Genomic DNA, 21566 nt, shown 5'->3' with positions numbered 1-21566 from the left:
TTAGGGTCAGCCTTGTTTCTGTTTATAAAAGTCTTTGTTCATTACCATCATGACATGTGGAGATTTGGCAGACGGCAGTGTTTGCCTTTAAAACATTAAAAGAATGCGCAATATTTTAGCTTTTTCCAAAGTTTTAGCCTCAATAGAAAAATGCACAATTACATTTCCTCTATAAAATGAGTCTTTGACATAAATACAGGTTTTAGGCTGACTAAATGCTGTAAATATGACATTTGGAGTAAAGCAGCCATCATCCAATCTGCAGTTCTATTTAGTGAAAAAGAAGAGAGGAAAGGAAAGCTTCAAAGATTGAATCCTGCAGGCTGGAATCCAATCAAGTCATTAGGAGCAGGTGGGGCCTGAGCCAAGCTCCCATAACTTAGCTCTGGTCAAAAGACAAAAGCAGCAGCGCTCTGGTTTTTGTGGGATAAGTTGTGATGGGGTTCAGGGAGGCAGTTTTGTTAGGGTTTGTGCTTCTCCTCTCACTTGGAAATGTTTGTGCTGCCACACAAAACTGGTTAAACGTCAGCACCAATGAGACTCTGAACCAGATCTCACAAGAACAAGTGACAAGAAGCTTACAGCTGCCAAGAGCACAGCAGATAACAAATCATTGGTCAAACCTGACGGAGCACAGTGATCCCCTGGTCCGATATCTTGTCAGCTACCGGCTCAAGATCTATCAGCTCAGGAACCCAGCTGCTGAAAAGCAAACTTCTCAAAACCTACAGGGATCGGGGGCCAGAAAGCCGACCTCAGAGCAGCTGGAGCCGAGGGAAACTGTCCAAGCTCAAGAGTTGTTAAAATTGCCAGGTCAAGGCCCAGATTTGAACCCATCTCTCAAGCAGGAACCAAAGGTACTTTTTATCTTCAGGACTTCCACGCATGCCTTTTTGATCTTCTGCACCATTTTTAAGTTCAGTGTAACTAAGTCTGAATGATGTTCTAGGTGCTGGTGAAGCATGAGCAGTGGTTGCCTGTGCCAGCGGCCAGCGTGGCAGCGCACTGTGGCGAACGAGAGGTCACCGTAGAGGTCAAACAGAACTTCTTGGGTAATGACTGCCGGTTACTTGTTTGAATTGATCCTCTGTTTTTCTGTCCGCAGTGGCACCGGCACAGGTCCATTTAACTTGCCTTCTGCTCTGATGTCTGAAAAAGAAAGGGTCAGGTTAGAGGCCCGAATTGGAAAACTGAATGGAGCGGTGAAGATGGGACACTCAGTGCTGATTACTGCAGATGGCACAGACTATGGGCTCGGCAATCAATATTATGTTTCCTCTTATTTCTTCACTCCGAGAAGGAGCATTCTTCATGGCCAGTTCAGTGCTCAAATGCTGACTTTACAGTGACGCATTAAGAAACCTTTTTATTTGTCCTGTGGCTGAACCTCTACTTGCTGTGAGTGTTATTGACTGGACCAGGAAAAGAAATGGCCTTTGGTAATGGTCCTGATTTAAGCTGCGCCTTTTCCTCTTTGTACTTTGTGTAGGAAATGGTCAGTTGATCCACCCGGGTGATCTGACCTTAGGAGGCTGCGCTGTGCTAGACACCGCTGACCACATCCTGCAGTTCCAGACGGAGTTACAGGGCTGCGGCAGCACGATGACGGTGTGTGGCTCTCTGCCTCCGTTAGTGCCCATGTACTCTTGTATATTTAAAGTCACCAACTGTTCTGTGTGTCCTGCAGATGACTGAAGATGCCCTCATCTACTCCTTTTCTCTGATGTACTCCCCAACACCCATTGGCAACACTGTTGTTTTGAAGACTAACCCTACTCAGGTGGTAATAGAATGCCGCTATCGAAGGTAAAGCCTCCATAATTTAGTTTTCCCTCTTTAACTCTGCCAAGTCTAATTCTAGCCCTGCTGTCAGCACAGATTATTTAGAGTAGCTGCAGGTCTTGAAGGGTTTAGTTTCCAAAAAAAAAAAGTATTAGTGTAAGCCCCCCTATTAAAGGTCCATTGTGTAACATTTATTCTATTCATTGTATTGTCAGAAATTTAATATTATATTAGGTGTTAGGTATTTTTTGATTATTGAATAATCCCCTGAAAAGAAAAGTTGTGTCTTCTTTACCTTTTTAACGTTTGTGTCTTCAGAGAGAGCAGGCCCACTTCTATGGAGGCCGCCATGTTTCTACTGTAGCCCAGAACAGACAAAGCAAACACTGGCTCTACATGGGGCCTTTTGCGAGATTCGTGGCCACCATAGTTTCTCCTAAACACTTGGCAGGCGGCGCTGTATTCAAATGGTTTCAATCTGTAACTTCATCGCTAAATGCCACTGAATCCTGCACATAATGTTTTAATTCATCCATCTAATCCATCTATCCATTTCTTGCGTCTTGTCTGGGTCCAGATTGCTTTATTTTACTAATTACATCATTAGGGAAGTACTGAAAAGTGATATAATAATTATAAAAAATTCATAGCCCTTATCTCTACTGGTTTTACTTCATACTTTTGGCCAGTAAGACCATCAAACAAGTTTTTTTTTTTTTTTTTTTTTAAAGGTCTTAAGCCTTGAATATAACTTGGTGAACCCTGCAGAACCTGTTATGTCATATTTACCTTCCTGTGTTCTGTTTTCTTCTGTCCTGTCTTTCCTCGTGCGTGAGGAACACATTCTTCTTCCTCGATGAGCCTCTTCTCTAGTGAAATGCCCGTCCTTCCTTTTTAATTGTCCTCGCAGGAGGCATTATGTGAGCAGCAACGCTGTCGGGCCTACCTGGAAGCCGGTCGCCTTCAACATGTTGGCGGAACAGCAGCTGCACTTCTCCCTACGCCTCGTGACAGGTGGGGACACATCGAGAAACGACAAACTTAGAGTTGATGTTCTGCAGTTTAAAAACTTTGATTTGCGGCAGACGGTTTGGCTAATTTCCCCAGCGAACAGCTTTAATTGCAATCACTCAAGGCCTCGCAGACTTCTCCGTGACTGCTTAAGATGCCGAGCTGTGACTTGATAAGTGGGGGGGGGGGGACTTTTGATGCATGGTGATGAGCTGAAATTACATGCCTTGTAGGCTGCAGGCGACCCAACGGGGTCACTCGCACAATAAAGGGGATCAATAAACAGCTGATTATGTTTTTCTAATTAATTCCAAGCTACACATGTAGATAGTGACGGCACCAACTTGTTGTTCGTGTTTAAAGGTTGGCCCAACACGACCTCAAACCGTTTCCTGTGATTTACTTATCGCTAGGAAGGAAATGATAGTTTTAAACCAGTTTTTGCAGGCACAGACCCTCATCTGTTTCTTATCCAGGTTAATGATGATGCTACATGTGTAATTCATTTATTGCCTCTTTAAAGTACTTTTCTCTTATTGTTACAGTACCTATATCCTATTCACTGCCGCTGCACTGACCCACTCTCCCCCCAGAGGCATCATTTAAGTTTCATCTAATCAGATTGATGGCCCCTGCATTGCTTCTCCACTTTGTTTTTTTTTTTTTTTATTTTTTCCATCTGTATTTGATTAGAGGACTGGCAGTCACAGAGGCCTTCCAACATCTACTTCCTTGGTGACGTGATGCACATCGAAGCGGCCGTCCTCCAGGGTCACCATATTCCGGTGAGGGTCTACGTGGACAGCTGTGTGGCCACCACCGACCCCGACCCCAGCTCTCAACCCAGATACCCCTTCATCACCAACCACGGGTGAGAAGCTGTGGATTGAATAGAAACAGAGGTGGTGGTGTTTGTCCGAAGGAGTCAGCTAGTCATAATAATCAAGATTTAGGTTTGAAAGGTACAGTTGCATATCACGTCGTATCTGTTTGGAGCATTTATTGTCCTGTGAGGAGTTGGAACGGCCGGACCTTTTTGTGTTTAGGAATATAAATCCTGTGCCTGTATTTTTCCATATAAGGTGTTTAAATGATGCTAAGCTGACAGGAGCCAAGTCTTACTTCATGCAGAGGAGCCAGGAGGATAAACTTCACTTCCAGCTGAAAGCCTTCAGGTTCCACCAAGATCACAGGAATTCAGTAAGTACAGCGAGTACGAGACATGTTTATACAGTTTAGAACTACTGATCATGTATCATCTAGTCAGACATTTGACTTTTGAGGCAGTTTTTCATCCCGGCATTTTCTACTCAAGCACTCAGAAGACTGTCGAGAGGTGTGTCTGGATGTGAGAAGCTAACTTGTGCCAGCCAAGGTGTTGCTCAACTATTTATTTTTTTTACATGCTAAGTTGGCACGTAAAGTACACGTTACTGAGTGTTGTTTGAAGGGCGTAATGCCCTCAGTTGCTATCTGTGCTGAGTTCAAATACTTTCCAGCTGAGGGAATGAACGGCCTCTCCGGTAACCTTAAACTGAGGAACTATAATGTAGCGTGGAGAAGCCAGAATGGAGCATTGCCACAAATCGAAGCCAGTGTCAACTCAGAAAAACCCTTTTCGTGCATCTGTGCAATTAGAGCTTTGGATGAACCTTAACATTAAAATTAACTTTGATCATTTTGCCAAACAGGAAACGCTACTCCCAAATGCAACAGTCTGCTTGATAATCCATTAAAAACCTCAGTTTATTTAAAAGAAAACAAAAAACTCACTGGGGTACACGTCATGGTTACATAAGAATACATCAGACCCTGAGAGAAGGGGCAATGTGCGCACTGTATTTTCAGCAGCAGATCATGGACTCGCCCTACAGCAATAGATTGCCAGGCTGAATAATTTAAGCTTGAATATCTTAAATTTCTGGAGGTGTAGAATCACTTTTCAGCAGGGAATGGGTGGCTTGGTAAAATCTTCTGCTGCCAGTTTAGGACACAAGGTTTTTATATCCAAACAACGGGGTTTGATCTGGTGTGAGTAGAGCTGTGTATCGGCAAGAATCTGGCAATAAGATGCATACATTTTATGCATATTCAACCAGAAGCGTCAAAGCCCTTAGTGTACGTTTACAACCCTGCTATCCAGCGGTTGGGGGTTTTAAATGCAAAAATGGAAACTATTTTTTGAGAATCTATACAATTTGACAAAGCAAAAAATATTGCTACTATATTATATTCTTACACCCCTGTAGTCCAAGTTTCCATACTTAAGATTTCAAAATGATTTCTTGTTGGATCTACTAATGAGAACGTACTGGAAAGATTTGAATTGGTGGAGATGCGGTCTGCAACATTTGGAGCAGCAATAATGCATGTTTAACACTGAATATCAATGTCTTTGTTTAATGTTCTTTAACTTCCTCGTAGCTCTACATCACATGTCGCCTGAAAGCAACAGCAGTCTCTGTTCCCATCGACTCGCAACACAAAGTGTGTTCATTCTTGATTGAAGCTAAAAGGTTTGTTCCCTCAAAGGTAATTCAGTCATACTTAACCAGTCACCTTACATTAGTTAACTACTTTTATTTCTTTTATGTTCAGCCCCCCCCCCCCAATACTGTAACAAGCAAAAGTTTAAGTATTTCCTTTGACCATGACTAATGCTATAGAAAGATTTATTCAGCTGCTGTAAGAGTTACATTTTTGGCTCTGGACAGATGGGTGGCATCAGGCGGAGACAATAAGGTGTGTGGCTGCTGTGAGACCAGCTGCGGAGAGCAGAGACAGAAGAGAGGCCTCGCGACAGATGCTGGTACAGTCTACAGAAGTGACACTACATTACACATGGGGATGAATCCTGAACACTTGATACTGACCCAGGGGAGATATTCTGGTACATTCTCTAGTGCTGTCATAAAAAAAAAAAAACTTTTACAATATTTTGGCAGGATATCACAAAAAGGAATTTTTGTCCATTTGGCATTTTTAGATCTGCCTGAAGGCTATATGCAACCGGTTTGAGACTGTCTTTGGGTTCTGAAGCAGCAAGCCCCTCACCCTGTCGTACTTAAAATGAACCCAAATGATTGCTTGCAACAAGGAGGGAAATATAATCAGCCACAGACTAACAAACAAGCAGAAGATCCACCCATATTTAGACAAGCTAACTTGCTCTCGTTTGGCACACATGCTGTTTATGCATCTTTAGAGGATTGATTCTGAGCTGATCCCTTTTAATTGTCCAACCAATCAGTCGTGTCGTGAATGGTTGAATCAGCTGGCTAAATGCGCTTAGATTGTTTGTTTGTTTTTCTCCCCCCTGCTCCATTCTCCCCCAATATTGGACTTGCAGAGCTTCCTCTAGGTCTGCAGTGGGAGGGGACAGCTGCTCTGGGCCCAATCCTGCTGGAGGAGAACGTCCTGGAAGAGGAGCTGTCTGAGCCGTCTCTGCTCCGAACGTGTGAAGCGACTCGAGCAGGTTAGGAAGGGCATCGGCGGTTTTCACACATGGGGCAACGCACAACTGGGGGAAAAATGCATTTTAATTTTTTTTTCCTGCACCTACCTTTGCTGCCGTCATCTCTTAATTACTAAATGCTGTAACTAATGGAACCAATAACGCTTGTCTTCCGCTCTCCGTCCTCAGCATCCTATTCATCGATAGCCCTGCTGTACGGAGCGGGTGCAGCCCTGGCTGTGGTGTTGCTAGTTTTCATGGGTGCCATCATTTGCAGCGGATTACGCAAACCCACTGCACACGCTGTTTGTACCTAATTTAAGACAATAAAACATTTAAAACCAAGCCTCATTTTTGCTTTTTCATCTCTTGAACCGAGACAAAAGATTAATTCTCTCTAGCTAATAAATTAAAACTTAAATCAGCCATCTTGATGTCTCAGTTTTCTTCTGAGAATTGTATTTTGGAGTTAAACTTGCACAGTTTCTCTGCAGGAGATTACTTCATTTGGTTGAATCTGTACAGTATGTTAGTCAGGTGCCTCTGCAGCGTATTCTGTGTTAGTGTTATAGGTTTTCCGGGGTTAAAAGGGGTTAAGTTGTAGTGTCCAGCCTTGCAGAAAATGACCTGGCCATAAAATGTATGCTGAGGCACTGTATATTGCTCTATCAATCATCTTGCTTTAAGGGTTTTCTGCTGCTTTTTTTTTTTTTTTTTTTTTTTTCTTTTGAGGCATGATGCAAGAAATAAATAGCTTGCTGTATATGGTTAAGGTTTTCATAATGTGCAGGGGCGTGTCTGGAACATTTTTAAATGTGGGGGCCCAGGTGGTGGCCAGCGAGTGACCTTTTTTATAAGCACATATTGGGTGAATATACAAGACAAGAAAGGCAGTGTACAAGGTATGAAATGAGCCAAGCTGCTGGCCTTTAATGCTGAATTCACACATGGATGATTTGTATGGTTAATTTTTAGGGTGCCTGCAGCTGGTCCAGCCATTGCTCCGATCTCAGGGAGATAATTTAATACACACCATTACTACTGAGCTGCCATGTAATTCACTTGAGCAGCGTGAGATTTTCCCGTCCTTATTCTAATCCACATCTAAAACAAAGAAAACCTTCAAAAAATGAAATGAAAAGTGCCGCCATTGGCTCCGTGCTGTGAGGTAAAACATAAAGTACCATCCCACTAACAATAGTCATATTTTAGCCTCAGGCCATTTTCAGCTTTTCCCTTTAATTCACCCCCTCCAGCTTTCTGCCAGTGGCGGAGTACTCGTGAAATGGGGCTCATCATGAACTGTTGCTCACAAGCCCAGGAAGACGAATAGACATAATTAAAAAGCCCATAAAGGCGAGAGCAGGGGCTTTTATTACAGTAATATGTGAAGGCCTTGGTTTAATGGGGTGTTTGTTCCCGTGTGCAGGGCTGACGGCAGCGCTAGTTTACTGCCGGAGCGATGCTGACCCCCTCCCATCTCCAACACACCAGGGGCTAATAAAAAGCCATACCTAACGATGCACCAGCAGGAAGCATGACAGCGACAGGCAAAGCACACATTCAGAGGCGCAATGACAGACACACACCCACAAGCCTCTCCCTAAAAAGATAATCAGGATGTGGGGATTATATTATTATTGGGATTTTTAGAGAGAGGGAGAAAGAATAGAGTACAACAAAGAGAAATAAATGATTGGCCGTTATGTGTTTTACTCTTGCAGTATGAGGACGTGAGATTCCCTCTGCAGGTGAACACGTTTGACAATTTAAATCTGCATTAATTGATTATTTTGGCCACTTGGGTGCAGCAGAACAAGCTATAAAGGCAACACTGATGTCAGCTTACACAGTAAAGTTGACATGGTGAACGTGTTAGCAAACAGCAGCAGGCAGGGAGCAACATTAGCATTCATTAGGAGTTGTGTGTAGCAGCTAAACACTCCATCATGTTCACCACCAGTTGCTAATTTTGTCTTTTTTTAGTTTGGTGCTGCAGGTAGGGTGCAGTGGGTTTTATCCGGGATTTTCTCTGAAACCAAAACATTAAAGTTGCAGGTGGTGAAACCAAGCGGCGGCCTCCGTGGCCGAGAAATGAAGTCTGTGCGGCGGTGCCAAAACCTGCGTTTCCTGGCTACAACAGTGAGTCAGCCCCTATTATAAAGTATTTAGCTTAAAGTTATGCATAATTAAGAGCATTGCCGCTTTGAGTGACAGGTGGGTGCCGTCACTCCACCCACGCTCCACATATTTGGCCATTTTGGGATCAGCCGGGAGTCTGCCAAGATGGCAACCACACTGACGTCACAGACGCTACAGTCTATGGGCAAAACCAAGACAATAAAAGACTAACAGATGCTAAAACTCACTGCGGAGCTGGTAATTCTCTGTGGGTTTTATCACAACCAGCAACCCCTTCCAGACTACACATAGTTATTTGACCCACTGTTACTGTAAAAATATTGATTAGTGCAGCTTTAAAGCAACCTCAGGCAACTGCACATATTGGAAGAAACAGCTAGATGCAAATATTTGAAGAAATGATACCAAGAAATCCTAGCTACGCTCCTGCTTACTGTGCACCAAAACCTTTTGCAAATGTGGTATGTCTACAGTGTCTCATTTAGTAGTTTTTCTCCATTACACCCTGAGATTCCGATGCATGCTGCTAAGAAAAGTGTGATTTTAAAATTTTTTTTTACATACAAAACTCGCCTGCGGCTTTGGGTAGAGTCAACAGAGTGTAAAAGGTGTTAATGTCTTGTTATGGCCTCAGAGGATCGTCATCATCATCATCATCATCATCATCATCATAGCGGAGATGCTTGCCCGCCCACAGATGTCTAACGGTTATGGCGGCACGGACCCAAGTTGACAGGCAAAATGGCAGAGAGTCCTGAATCAGCCATTTTCGTCAACAGGATGCGTGACCCTGAGGGCACAAGCACACACACACACACACACACGGGCCATCAAAAGTAATGGTGTGTGTCCAGTGGCAGGCAGGGAGAGTCCTCTCATGTCTGGCAGCCATAACGATATTATTGCTGTAGATGGAGCGTGCTGGGGAATATTGTTCCACACCATTGGTATGCTGCAGACGTCCACTCGTACCACACTATCGGTGGTGATGACACAAGTCGGCATTAACGCCAGACGTGTTGGTTGGCACTTTTGACGAGAAACCACAACATGTGGATTCCTCCTCGAGACATGAAAACTGCAGTTATTTTCAACTGTAGTGTGTTTTTCTTTTCCCAACAAAGACAGACAGAGGTGACCATTATCAAAGGTGCTGTGTTATTACTCTCCGCCTTTGAAATTCAAGGCAGACAACTCTATCATTTATGACTGACTCAAAATATTCACTCCCTATTTGAATTTAAATAAATATCAAAGGCTGTTTAATTTCAGCCATGAATGCTCATTGTGTTATTATACGCCTCTGATACACGTTGCAGTATTACATCTGCGGCTGCTCGAGAGAATGCACGTGCACACAAACATGCACGCGACCTCTGTCCAGGCCCATAATTAACCCTCTTAATTAAGGGGGAAAAAAGTTGCTAACGAAGGAAATGGTTTTAATTAGCCTGGTCTTAGCCCAGGCACATGTGCGCGCCATAAAACACACACTCATGCACCCGCACGCACACACAAAACAATTAAGCCTCTTTTATCCCGGCTAATGGCTTCAGTGACTCAGAGCCTTTCTCATTAAGACTATCAATAATATGCTGATTACATGCATCCAACGGTCTCCTTTATCAGGGCACAAAGGGACGAGTGTGTGTCTCTTAGGTTTCAGGGGTGGGGCAGTCTGTCGGCGCGACCTTATCTGGTGAAATAGACGTTTGAATTGTTTGGCTGGAGAAGCTTAAAGAGGCCTCGCTTTGCCATGTCTTTATTCTCTGCGGTTTATCTTATCGCGGAGGCCACGTGTGTCTTTCACAGGGAGGAAATGCCTCTGAAGTTGTGGTGCTGAGGGCTTTACTGGGGAGAGATAATAGACTGCAGAGTGACGGTGATTGGAGGGCTGTAGATCTGTCTGCTTGTCTGACTGAGTACCATCAACCCCTGCTGGTTTTCAGTCAAATATATTCCTGCCGGTTTGTCATCCATGTTTCTATATCACTTAAGCACCTACATATATTACCTATATTTTTCGATTGGATCCACTTTTATACAATTCAAACATAAAATATATACATATTTTCTTCTCTTCAGGGAGGGTGCTGTTAGACACATACACCCGCACATAAACACACACTGCAGAGAGTAGCATTACACACACAATGAGCAATCAAACGGTTTGTATACACACATCACATCATCTTTTTTTAAGCACGGCCAGTTTGATACGATTGGATATATTTTTAATGTCCCTGTAGGGAGATTTGTTTTGGACTCCGTCCTGCAGTTTCACATCCAGCACTGGTATTGGGTAATACATCCATTAGTTTGAAGGTTTATCAGATGCCAAAATACTGCAAGGAGGTTTATAATACTGTGAAACAGGATTTTTCATCTCTGGAAAGACATCCTCTTTCTTTGTGATAGTAAACAGTTTGAAGAGACACAGGAATCTACCGTGAATGTGTGCTTGTATGTATTTAACGGACTAATATGGTGCCATTGCATGACATTATAACCTGGTTAAACTTTTCTGCCAAGAAAACCAAGCTTGCAGAAGGTCTGGAGGAGGGCTGGTCATTTAATCCCAGACTGAAATGCTGTAACTTCAGAAAAATTAGATAGGCGGGGACGAATCGTTTGGTTGTCCCTTGACTTTTCATCCATCGCATCAGGTCAAATATAATTTATCCAACACTTCGTTTTTGACAAAAAAAAAGCTAATGACATTCCTATCATCCTCAGCTGTACTTGTGGTAATAGGCAAATGTTGGCCTGCTAACATGCTAAGCACAGTGAACATGGTAAACATTATAGCTGCTACGCATTAGACATGTTAGCATTGTTTTTGTGATCCTATTAGCATGAAGATAAATCCCTTTAACCCATCTGCCTCATCCTTCTCATTTTCAACCTATATGTTGAGGTGTGTATGAGTTGTGTTTTTTTAGACAGTAAAATGAGATAGACAGGCGTCTGTCACACAGGCAGGAAGACAATAGGTCTGTGCTTTGACCTTCAGTCTCTTCCTGTTGTAACAGACCCTGGGGTCCCTCCCAGAGGAGGTGAGAGGAAGGCGGTGGCTTGACCTGCAGGGGCCACGCCTTCAACCCCTTCTATACAGCATCCCTAAACATCCCCGATGGGGGCTGCCATGCTCCCTCTGATCTCCACTGTTTTCCACTTGATGCCATTGTGAGATTTGTTTTTCATCCAAGTTCTAAGGGTCTCATGTGGCCACCTATGGAGCTGACAGACAGACCTTTGTTTGGTTCCCAGCATAAATGTTGATTGAGAACAAGATAGTTGGGTTTTACTGAGTCACAAGATGTATATAACTTGCTTTCCGGGAATCATTATATTGCTCCATGTGGCAAAAGTCACCAATCTACCATTTAAGTAGGGCTGGTCAGTAATTCAATATTATCATTTAGAAACTTTATTCAGTTAGTGATTATATCATGATGATGGAACATGTTATTATTGTATTTCTGAATTCTTTTGTCGGAATGAATCAAAAACTATTAAATGAAAACTTTTATTTGATTTGATGCGTAACAGCGGAACCCAACTAACTGCATTAAGCACTGAGTCAAGTCATGGTCCACTTACTAGCTTTTTTTGTTCTTTCAACTGAATCTCACAGTCTTCATCAGCAGTACATAGACCTTGAGTTAAGGTTATTTTATTTTATTTTTTTATTTTTCAATTTATTTGGATTATTTTACAAATGATTCTTGCAATATTGTGACATCCATATTGGATTAAAGGGACTCTCCAGTGATTTATTATTGCACTTCCATAAAGTTGTGGGACTCACAAGAGACAAAAAATCAAGAAAAAACAGAAAAATCAAGAATTAAAATATCTGCAGTAAAGGACAAGATAATCTGACTCTCAGCCCCTAGCTTGGATCCTACATTTCCCACAATGCAACCAAAAGCATTAACATGAAAAGTTCAGTCTTGGAAATTATAAGGTCCCATTGCTAGCATTAAGTGTAACGTTTTCCCAAAATTATTATATGCATAATGTCACACACAAGGTCCGCTAAATATATATATGATTATATAACTTATATAACAGGATGAAGACCATGAGATGGTAGTGAGACTGTGGGAAAAAAGTGGACCTCTGTCTGATAAACACCCCACACCCCCGCTTTGTAACTCAAGCTTGCTGTTATGATGTAGCTTCGGACTGAATGACGTCATCGGGGGTTATTTTCACAGATTTCTCTAAGCTCCTCCACAACCATAGCTGACATTATACAACTGTTTTCACAAGCTGAGTGACCTTTATGTGTAAAATTGGTGGAGGTTTCCTTTGATATTGTGATACTGATTTCAGCCATATTGTCCAGCCCTTCATGTAGGTGTAAAATAAACGTAATAGAATGTGCTTCTTGTTGTGTGGCTAATGGATGAGAGAGGAGAACAAATCTCGAGCAAGCTTTAAAAAATCCCGGAATCCATTGATTTGTTCCCTTAAGAAGGGTTATAAACCTTGATATTTTTGCCTTTGTGCATAGAATATGATTCATAACAACACAGCATCCCTCCTGCAGATCTTAAGATGTCAATGTTCTACCTCTGGACGACCTTTCAGAGCTGAAGACTGCAAAACAAAGAGCGCAGGAAGGATTAATTCACTGAAACCTTTTCTTAAAGTTGCAGTTCTTCCAAGTTATGCTGTTGCAAAATAGCATTTCTCTTAACCGTATGTAGATGTGCCACATGAGCCAAATGCAACAGCTCCCAAAATGAAAATAAAGTCTTTCTTGGAGGCCTGTGTTCCCATGGCTTCTCATCAGCTGTGCCAACAGCACTGCGCAGAACCTCTCCGGCCCAAACACCCACCGTACGAGATAAATAAATCACCATGCTGGGAAGCATCTGCACCAGGGAAGTTAACGCGGATATGACTTACAGCGGAACAGATGTCTTTTCTCCCTGAAATAACATCAGATCCATCCCATACTGAACCTAACTCCTTCCTTTAAACCACCAGGAGGATAACCACAACAAAAGGCCCCCCTTCCGTTTATTCCCGCTTTAGATGTGGGTTTTTTCGGTAGACAATAGATGAAAATATTCTGGCCTTCATGTTTGATGTGGGTTTTTTTTTTTTCCTCCTGGTGTTTCTCGCATTCTCTGTAATGGGAATGTGCTGAACGATGTTTGATCACAGCTCTCAGGTACACCAAACAGGAGCAAGGCCGCAGACAAAAGGGATGAGGAAAATAAAGAAACTCACACCTCTCATTTATGGATTCAAATATACACATATTTGTCCTATAGACCACGACCTTTAATCCTGATTGGCACACTGAAAGTGGATGAACACACACGGCACACAAACATGCTCCTTTATCATTCAAAGTGCGCCAGAGCTATCAACCTGAATAAATAAATCCCCTCTCTTATCTCACAACGCAAAACTGGATAAGCGCTCCCACCGGGTCTGGATGGAGGAAGCTGTCAGCACCTCTATTTTGGTTTGCCTTTGCCTCATACAGAGACAGAATCCTGTTTTTCTCTCCAATCCATCCTCCTGGTTTTCAATCCCCGGAGAGTCGTTTTCCCTCCATGTGCGTGAGACGTATGCGTCCCCGCCACACCATCCATACATGATCCCTCTTTCCTGCTTATCTTCGGCGCTGGGCCTATATCTTTCAGCGGTTGATAAATCCGCAACGCTGCAGAAATTTCCAGGTTAGGAGGAAAGAAAACAGGATTTTCCACATTGTCAGCCTTTAAACCTGTTTGCGAGATATATTTGCCATTACTCGTCTCTACGCCATTGCCTTCCTATATCACACCCGTGTGCTTTTTTCAGTCTGTTTTGACACCTGTAGCTGCTGTGAACAGAGGACCCTGGTTTTATCTATAGCCCAATTTCAAAAACCTAGATCTTGTTTATAATTTATAATGTTTTTGTGTATTGTAGAGCCTTGGATTTAGCTTTTTATCTGTAAATACTACAAAAAGATTCTGTGTGGCTTAGAAATGAAATTAGATACACTACAGTGCCTGCATGTCCTATGTCTCTGTTGGATAATGACTGCTATTTTGCTAACATGATTTCTAGTCTACACAGAGCAAGACCAGTTTGTCAAGAAGAGTTTGTTAGCCTTTGATGCCTCCATAAAGTCTCCATTCAACAGGTTTTTCAGTTCATCAAAAGAACAAAAGAAACCAAAAAACCCAGAAAAGGCAAACAATACAGTATGTCGTTCAGCTTTCTTGCAGCGCAACATTGCCACCTGCAGCCAACAGAAGTCAGTAAACGGCTTAAAGGGACATGCATGGATTATCAGGCATGCTCAGTCAAATTAGATAAAGTATTTTGAAGGATATGAGGAGATTCTTTTTAACCTTGCTGGATTTGCTATGCTCTTTTAAAGATCACCTCCATAAATGTGTTACAACATATACAAATAGTCAGCTTTGATCAATAATGTGTGTTAAATAATGTTTTTTTTTTCTTTCTAAAGAATAATAATTTCCAGATTAAAATCCTTAAAAATAACTCCTTCTACCTAAAATTCTCAGTGTATGTGCACTCGTGGCCTCATTTTTTTTACATCACACAGGATACAGGACCGGGATTGACTTCCAAACCATTTGCGATGTCACAAATCATACTCGTTGACCCCGCCCCTTAAAATCAGATTTTCAATGAGCACAGAGAAACTTTCCACTTTCAGTAGATAAATGGGAAAACATCCTTCTAGTGTCAAACTCTACACATAAATCATTCTGCACAGTGAAGATCAAACATCCAGCTGTAGGAGCAAGAAGAGAAACTTTATTTTTAAATGGAGGGGGACTTTAAGTGACCACACTTTCAATTCTACACACACACTTGGGAGCTCAAAGGGAGTCAGTGAATGAGGAGTTTCACTGTGACTGTGCAAGATGGAAGCCATTCCCTTTGCTCTGCTACCCTCCTGTGGCAGTCTAGGGTATAGGACACTTTATGAAATGTAAGGGGTGCGTGGGTTAGGAGGGCTCATGTTGTTTAATATTTGGCATTGTGCTTTTGTTTTTATGTGTTTCTTTTTTATGGCAGGTTAATTTTAAAGACGAGGCTCCAGACACCCAGGGGCCCTGAAAGCCGCCGGTTCATTAAATTTACAGACAGAAGCTTTGCAGAAATGTTTTTGAAAAGTCATGAAAGCTAAGATCCAGATTACAGGACAGCCTCTTAAAGGGGCACTTATGAGGAGTGCTACTCAGCCTGGTACACAGCTGTATAATATCTTCTGTGGCTCTACTTTCCAAGAGCTTTCCAAAGTTTGAGAAAAATAACCCTGTTAAGGTTATCAAGTGGGGCCAGCTGGTTGGAAAAAATAGGTGTTTGTTTTTGGTCCATAGCCCACCATAAAGTTTCAATTTTGGCCCTCCAAGGTAAAGAGTTTAGGCACCCCTGCTGTAATGAAAGATGCTACTGAATTACATTATGGGAGTTTGACCCATGCTAGCGAAAACAAGTGAGGATATATCGGCCTCTGCTGCTTTAATTGTGACCATTCTTTGTTTAATCTGTCTCTAGTGAGCCCCCAACTTTATGGAAGTGCAATACTAAATCACTGGAGGAGCCCTTTAATGACCACTGACCATGAAGACTGTATATGTGAAACCAGAAATTCTCACAGAGGTGGTCAGATGGGTTATTTGAGCATAATATAGATTCATCTGATTCAATATCAGGTCAAGTAAAGTCAGTGTTAGTTGTAGAGTTGGCCCAAGAGGGCTTAACTGCCCAACATGTGACAACCCTTATCTTTTATCCTGAGACCCTAAGTTTAGATGAGGAAATGCTCCATGTACGTAACATGTTGAAACTGTCTTCTTTGGTTTTCTTCTTTTTTGGTTTGTCAGTATATAATGCTATTATTGACACTGCTAAAACTCTGATACATTAAAGATACATATGAAGCAATTACCAATGATTAAATACAATTCGATTCATTGTGATATAATGCAATGCAAAATAATATGTTGGTATGCAAGATGGACCAAGTTACCTCAGATGTTTAATGAATTATACAAATAAATCTCAACTATTTTTTAAATTTTCACTTTCTCCTGAAATTTCATTGCAAAAAATGCCTAAAAATATGTAACAGGTATCGTTAAATTGGACATTTTAGGTTGCAAAAAATCCCTAAAAAAGCCTGAGAATTTCCTGGGGGGACTGATAAAGGCATAGCACCTTTACTAACAATATATCATATTTCAATTATGCAAAAATGTTACAAACAATACACTGCAGGTTCATCCCACAGTGCATTTGATGCACTCCTATTTAATCCTATGAACCCTAGTGTTCATCAAAGACAAGAGTCTGTCAATTTGAGAGAGCAATTAACTGGAATGTAAAGGTTATCATTTGTGAGGTATAACTGCCTGATGTTGCTAGATTACGTTGTTGAAGTACAACAGAGTCTAGAGCCTGATGATTGTTTCCAGTGACATTTACATCTGTCAGGCATCTTGAAGCTTTGAAGCTGCTGTTTTAGCTGTGCAATGCCATTTTGTTTCCAGGAAGCAGGTATAAGTATGATTTGTTTCCAACAAAAAGTAAGATGGTCTTGCAACTGAGGAGGAACAGTTTTTCCTGGTTCTTGGAGGGAGGCCAGAACTCCTTGCTCTCTTCTAGACCTCTTTAGATGGATGGCAGAAACATTTTTATGTTTTGAGAAGGTGTTTGATGTTTTGGGACTGGATCCAAGCCCACATGTGGATCAGCTTTTGTGTGGTTGACACCAGTGTGGAGCTTGTGAGTAACATTTTTGTCGTACAACCTTACATTAAAACAAATTGAATTCCTGCAATCATTGTTTAATATGTTAGAATGAAATAGAGGTACTTTTCACCCCCCCGTGAATGTAGTGAATATAAGCTTGACCCCTACAGCTCTTGGAAATAATTGATTCTTGTAACATTTAAGTCTTCTCTGTTTTTAATCAGGCATTATTACCGTGTGCTGTGGTTGAAAAGATCTACAGGTCCATTTTGCTGTACCAGCCATGGGCCACTAGATGGAGCAGTTAATCCATTATTGGACTTCAATGGATGACAGCTTTTTGTACCACTGATATAGAACATTTAAAGGTGTGTAACATTTATGAGGGCCTAGTAGAAATAGAATATAATATTCATAGCTATGTTTTCATTAGTGTATAATCACCTGAAAATAATAATGGTTGTGTTTTTGTTACCTTAGAATGAGCTGTTTCTATAAACAGGGGGAGCAAGACCCATTTCTGGCGGAGTCCGCCATGTTGAACTGCCATGTTTCTACAGTAGCCCATAACGGACAAACCAACCACTGGCACTAGGTAATTTTGCATTTTGCTCTTTTTTGGTGAGTTTTAAAGCCACCGTAGTTTCTTGTACACCCTTATAAGGCGAGCCGTATTCAGTTGGTTGTAATCTACACCTGCTAGATGCCACTAAATTCTACACACTGGTCCTTTAACAGAATAAAAACAGACAATATAGCAGAATAATGAAGCTTTTATTGGCAGATAAAATATCTGGAAATGGCAATCATATTATTATTTTGCAGAACATTGTATATTGTATATTATCTGTATTTTGCTCAGAATTAATGTGGTTTTTTTTGCATAGTCCTTGTTTAATAAACATTAATAACAATAATAGTAATAACGATAGCTGCCTATATAGGTCAGAGGTCAAGGCATATGTGTGTGTCCAAGGGTGTGTTGGCAAGGTATTTAATTGATTTATCCACTGGCTCACAACACACACTCGCTGATCCTCCGCCCACTCTCATCCATAAATACACTTCCACTGCAAATCACACAGCAAATAAATCACCATGGTTACAGTAATATAATAATTGCTGTACTTGAAGGAGGCTCTGACTGATGATGCTTGCAAGGCCACTTAGAAATCGATAATTACAGAGAAAATATGGCGCGCGCAATTCATTTAGCAGCAGAAGTAATGTTTGAATGCCTGTTTGATCCACGGAGCAGGATGGAGAGCAGAAACAGAGAGAGAAGATGTGAATGGCTGGAAATAAAATTGGAGCGTGAATGAGAATGTGTCTGGTCATGTTGTCATTCCTTTAAGAAGCTGCTTTCCAAGCCAGACTTCACAAGAAAATTGCAAAATTTAAAATCCTTACTTCATGATACTTCATTCTCAAAGATAAGACTAATTATTTCACTTATGTTTTGCATGCAGTTGGAGGGAATTTAAATAACTAAAGGTGTTTATTTTACCAGTTATAAAACAGTTTTGTGGGTTCAAATGAGGTAAACTGTGAGTCAAATCAACCTGGAAATCGGGATCAGATCCAGTTGTGTTGTGTTGCTGCATTCTGTCAGTCAACTGTGACTTATCCCAGGACAGCATTGTATTTACCAGGCACTTGTGTTCAGGTCACAGCACATGACCTGGATGTAACTAAAGACAGCAAATAAAGAGAAATAGTATTCATGTATTCACAGTGAGTCTGACATATGAAACATACAAAACACAAGTTTAACCCTGGTGGTTTTGAATCAAGGCGAGATTACCAATTGGGAAACCGCTCAAAAGCCTCCAGGGTTGTTAGTTTCTAATAATTTAATTAATTACAAACTTGTTTTTCAATACTACATGCACCACTAAAGCACATTAATAAAGTGAGATGTGATAGGCAACACCTGCATAATTTTGGCCTTTTATTATTTCAGTATACAATGTGCTTTTATTTATTAGTGATTAGTCACATTACCAAGAACTATTTACTAACTAATACATAAGCAGAAAGTGGGACAACATTGGCTCACAGATCATTTTTGCCTCAGGGCCGCCCAGGGGGCTACTGTGATTCAGGCCTGATTTTAGTGTTTCAACATTCAGGAAAAACTGTTTATATTCCCAAAGTACAAAACGGGATGTAAAAGATGACTTAAACAGTCACACAACAGAATAATTTCAGTGGTACAAATATGAATTTATTCACCCTTACACAAAAATCATGTGTACCTACAGCTGGATGTTTGAGCTTCACTGTGCTTCACTATTTGTATGCATGTCTGAATACATGTCTGCAGGGGAAACAAATAGACATTATCAGTTGATTTAGTGTCACATTGACTGGGGACATGGACACGGCAACACTGTGTTTGTGTGCATGTGTGACAGTGTGCAATACAGAACACTTGAACACACCATAAGCCTATAAAAATGCAATGAAAAGGCAAAATCTTTCAATTTTAGTCACAGTTTAACGCTATATTCATGAAACCTTCAAGTACACTTGAAGCTAAAAATTTAGACTATTTTATTAAAATGGAAAATATCTGTTGAACCAGACAGGTTCAGACCTAGATGGTGGCGGGACTTCCATGGTTACACAGTACAGGAGGGCAGCATCTCTTTGCTAATGGAGGGGCTTGCCTGCTCTACAGTATGAGGCATTGGAAGTGTCCTTGTACCCTGCTGCGGCAGCCAGCAGCCTTGCAGCAGGAGCATCAATATTTCAAGCTGATGGGTCGCCTTGAGATAGGTTATTATTGTCTCTTATACTGTGGGAAACACATACACGCCAACATTTTCGCTGCTGTTACCGTACATGTAACATCCTCGACGTACACGCTGGCAGACAGGCACAGAAAAACACATAATCGCAGGCAAAATCCAAACACTCATTCATTTTTCATTCACAAAAATCCCAACATCGTTACAGTTTGTCAGAGTGCAAAAAACTTAATTACAACCTCCAACTTCATTCTGTGTTTGTGTGTGTAAGAGAAAAACAGAGAGAGTGTATGTGTGTCTGTGAACATAATTAGCTGACTTCTCTCTGATCCTTAATGCATTATTGAATATTTCAAAGGAGTCTCAATCCTTTGGGCTAAGTGACTGCCAAGTCGGGATCACAGGGCGGGTTCGGCTGTGATGAAGGGCGGTTCAGCCATTAAGGAGTCTGGGCCGAGCTGCTGGCCTTGTGTGAACCTGGAGCTCATGAATAATATAAATTCCCTTACTGTATTTGGAAGCACTTTGGAGTGTAGAGGAGGGGGCTGATGATGCCACATTGATTTTTGGTCGTGTAATTTCAGGGAACAAGTAAATTCAATTTTGGTGGTGAATAATGGCTTGTAGAGAGTAGACGATTTATTGCCATTATTCCTGAAGGAGAGCAACAGTGAGGGTCTTGTTTTGTTCCCTCTGAACTCCACACGCTGCAACCTTGACAAGACAATAGCTGTGTTGTCATGGTAATATGCCATTTCTCCCGACATTTCCAAGATTTTCATCTCTCACAATTACTGCGAGTCTGTTTTCTTTTCTGAAATGCCATCATTCATTATTGGATGGACTCTACTGTGGGACAAGATCTCGCAGTTATGAAACACTTAAAATGTGAGACAGCTGCCGTAAAAATGAAGGCAAATCTTTACTCTGTTGGGCTGAATAATGATGAAGTGGTTCAATATTAGCTTAAATTATTCCTGTGAGTTACTGAGGTAGCATCTATTTGAAAAAGCAGTGACAACTGAGATTAATAGTAGAAATTAATATACGTAATTCAAAGCTTTTAACTTAGGTCCTTGGTTCACAAAAGTCTGCTTTTATACACGTATTTCTGAGACAATGAGTAATGTATGTTTTTCCTAAAATATACAAATTGTATTTTGGTAATGAACTCACACAAATGGAGCATCTATCATCGGTATATGTTATGGATCTACCTGCCAGGGTTGAAGTTTTAAATATGAGCCACTCTGTTCAGAAAACCAGTGGTGGAAAGCAACTAAGTGGGCTATATCCAGTGTACTTAAAGCTGCACTAATCAATATTTTTATATTAACAATGGATCCAATGACTGTGTGTAACGTGAAAGGGGTCATTTATAGTGATGAACTCACGGAGAGTCATCGCTCAACTCCTCACTTCCCCTCAGCTCTCCGGAGCGTTTTAATGTCGTTCAGAAAAGTGTTTTGATGTTTTTGCAACTTAAAGGACCAGTGAGTCAGATTTAATGGCAAGCTGCAGATTATAACCCCCTCGCCTCACCTTCCTGTTCCAAAAACTGCATAAAGGTAGCATACTGAATAAACACTGTATGCTATCTGTGCAGCAGCCAATGTCAGACAGACATATTGGAACATTTAGCTGCTCAAGTGTTAGATATATATTCAGAAGATGATGGA

At 41.3% G+C, this 21566-nt stretch overlaps 1 protein-coding gene across 1 annotated transcript; it reads left to right on the top strand.

Moving 5' to 3' along the window:
* The first annotated feature begins 407 nt into the window (after window positions 1-407).
* LOC127378893 (zona pellucida sperm-binding protein 3-like) lies at window positions 408-6592 on the top strand. Its single transcript, XM_051428244.1, has 11 exons — window positions 408-857; window positions 950-1052; window positions 1490-1608; window positions 1688-1806; window positions 2693-2796; window positions 3487-3664; window positions 3876-3993; window positions 5218-5309; window positions 5508-5602; window positions 6143-6268; window positions 6437-6592. The coding sequence occupies exons 1-11, from the start codon at window positions 438-440 to the stop codon at window positions 6562-6564; spliced, it is 1602 nt and encodes a 533-aa protein (XP_051284204.1). The 5' UTR covers window positions 408-437; the 3' UTR covers window positions 6565-6592.
* The last annotated feature ends 14974 nt before the right edge of the window (window positions 6593-21566 follow it).

Source organism: Dicentrarchus labrax, unplaced genomic scaffold (genome assembly GCF_905237075.1).
Source record: "Dicentrarchus labrax unplaced genomic scaffold, dlabrax2021, whole genome shotgun sequence".
Taxonomy (NCBI): domain Eukaryota; kingdom Metazoa; phylum Chordata; class Actinopteri; family Moronidae; genus Dicentrarchus; species Dicentrarchus labrax.
The sequence above is the reverse complement of the archived record's forward strand: the minus strand, read 5'-3'. Positions and strand labels throughout refer to the sequence as shown.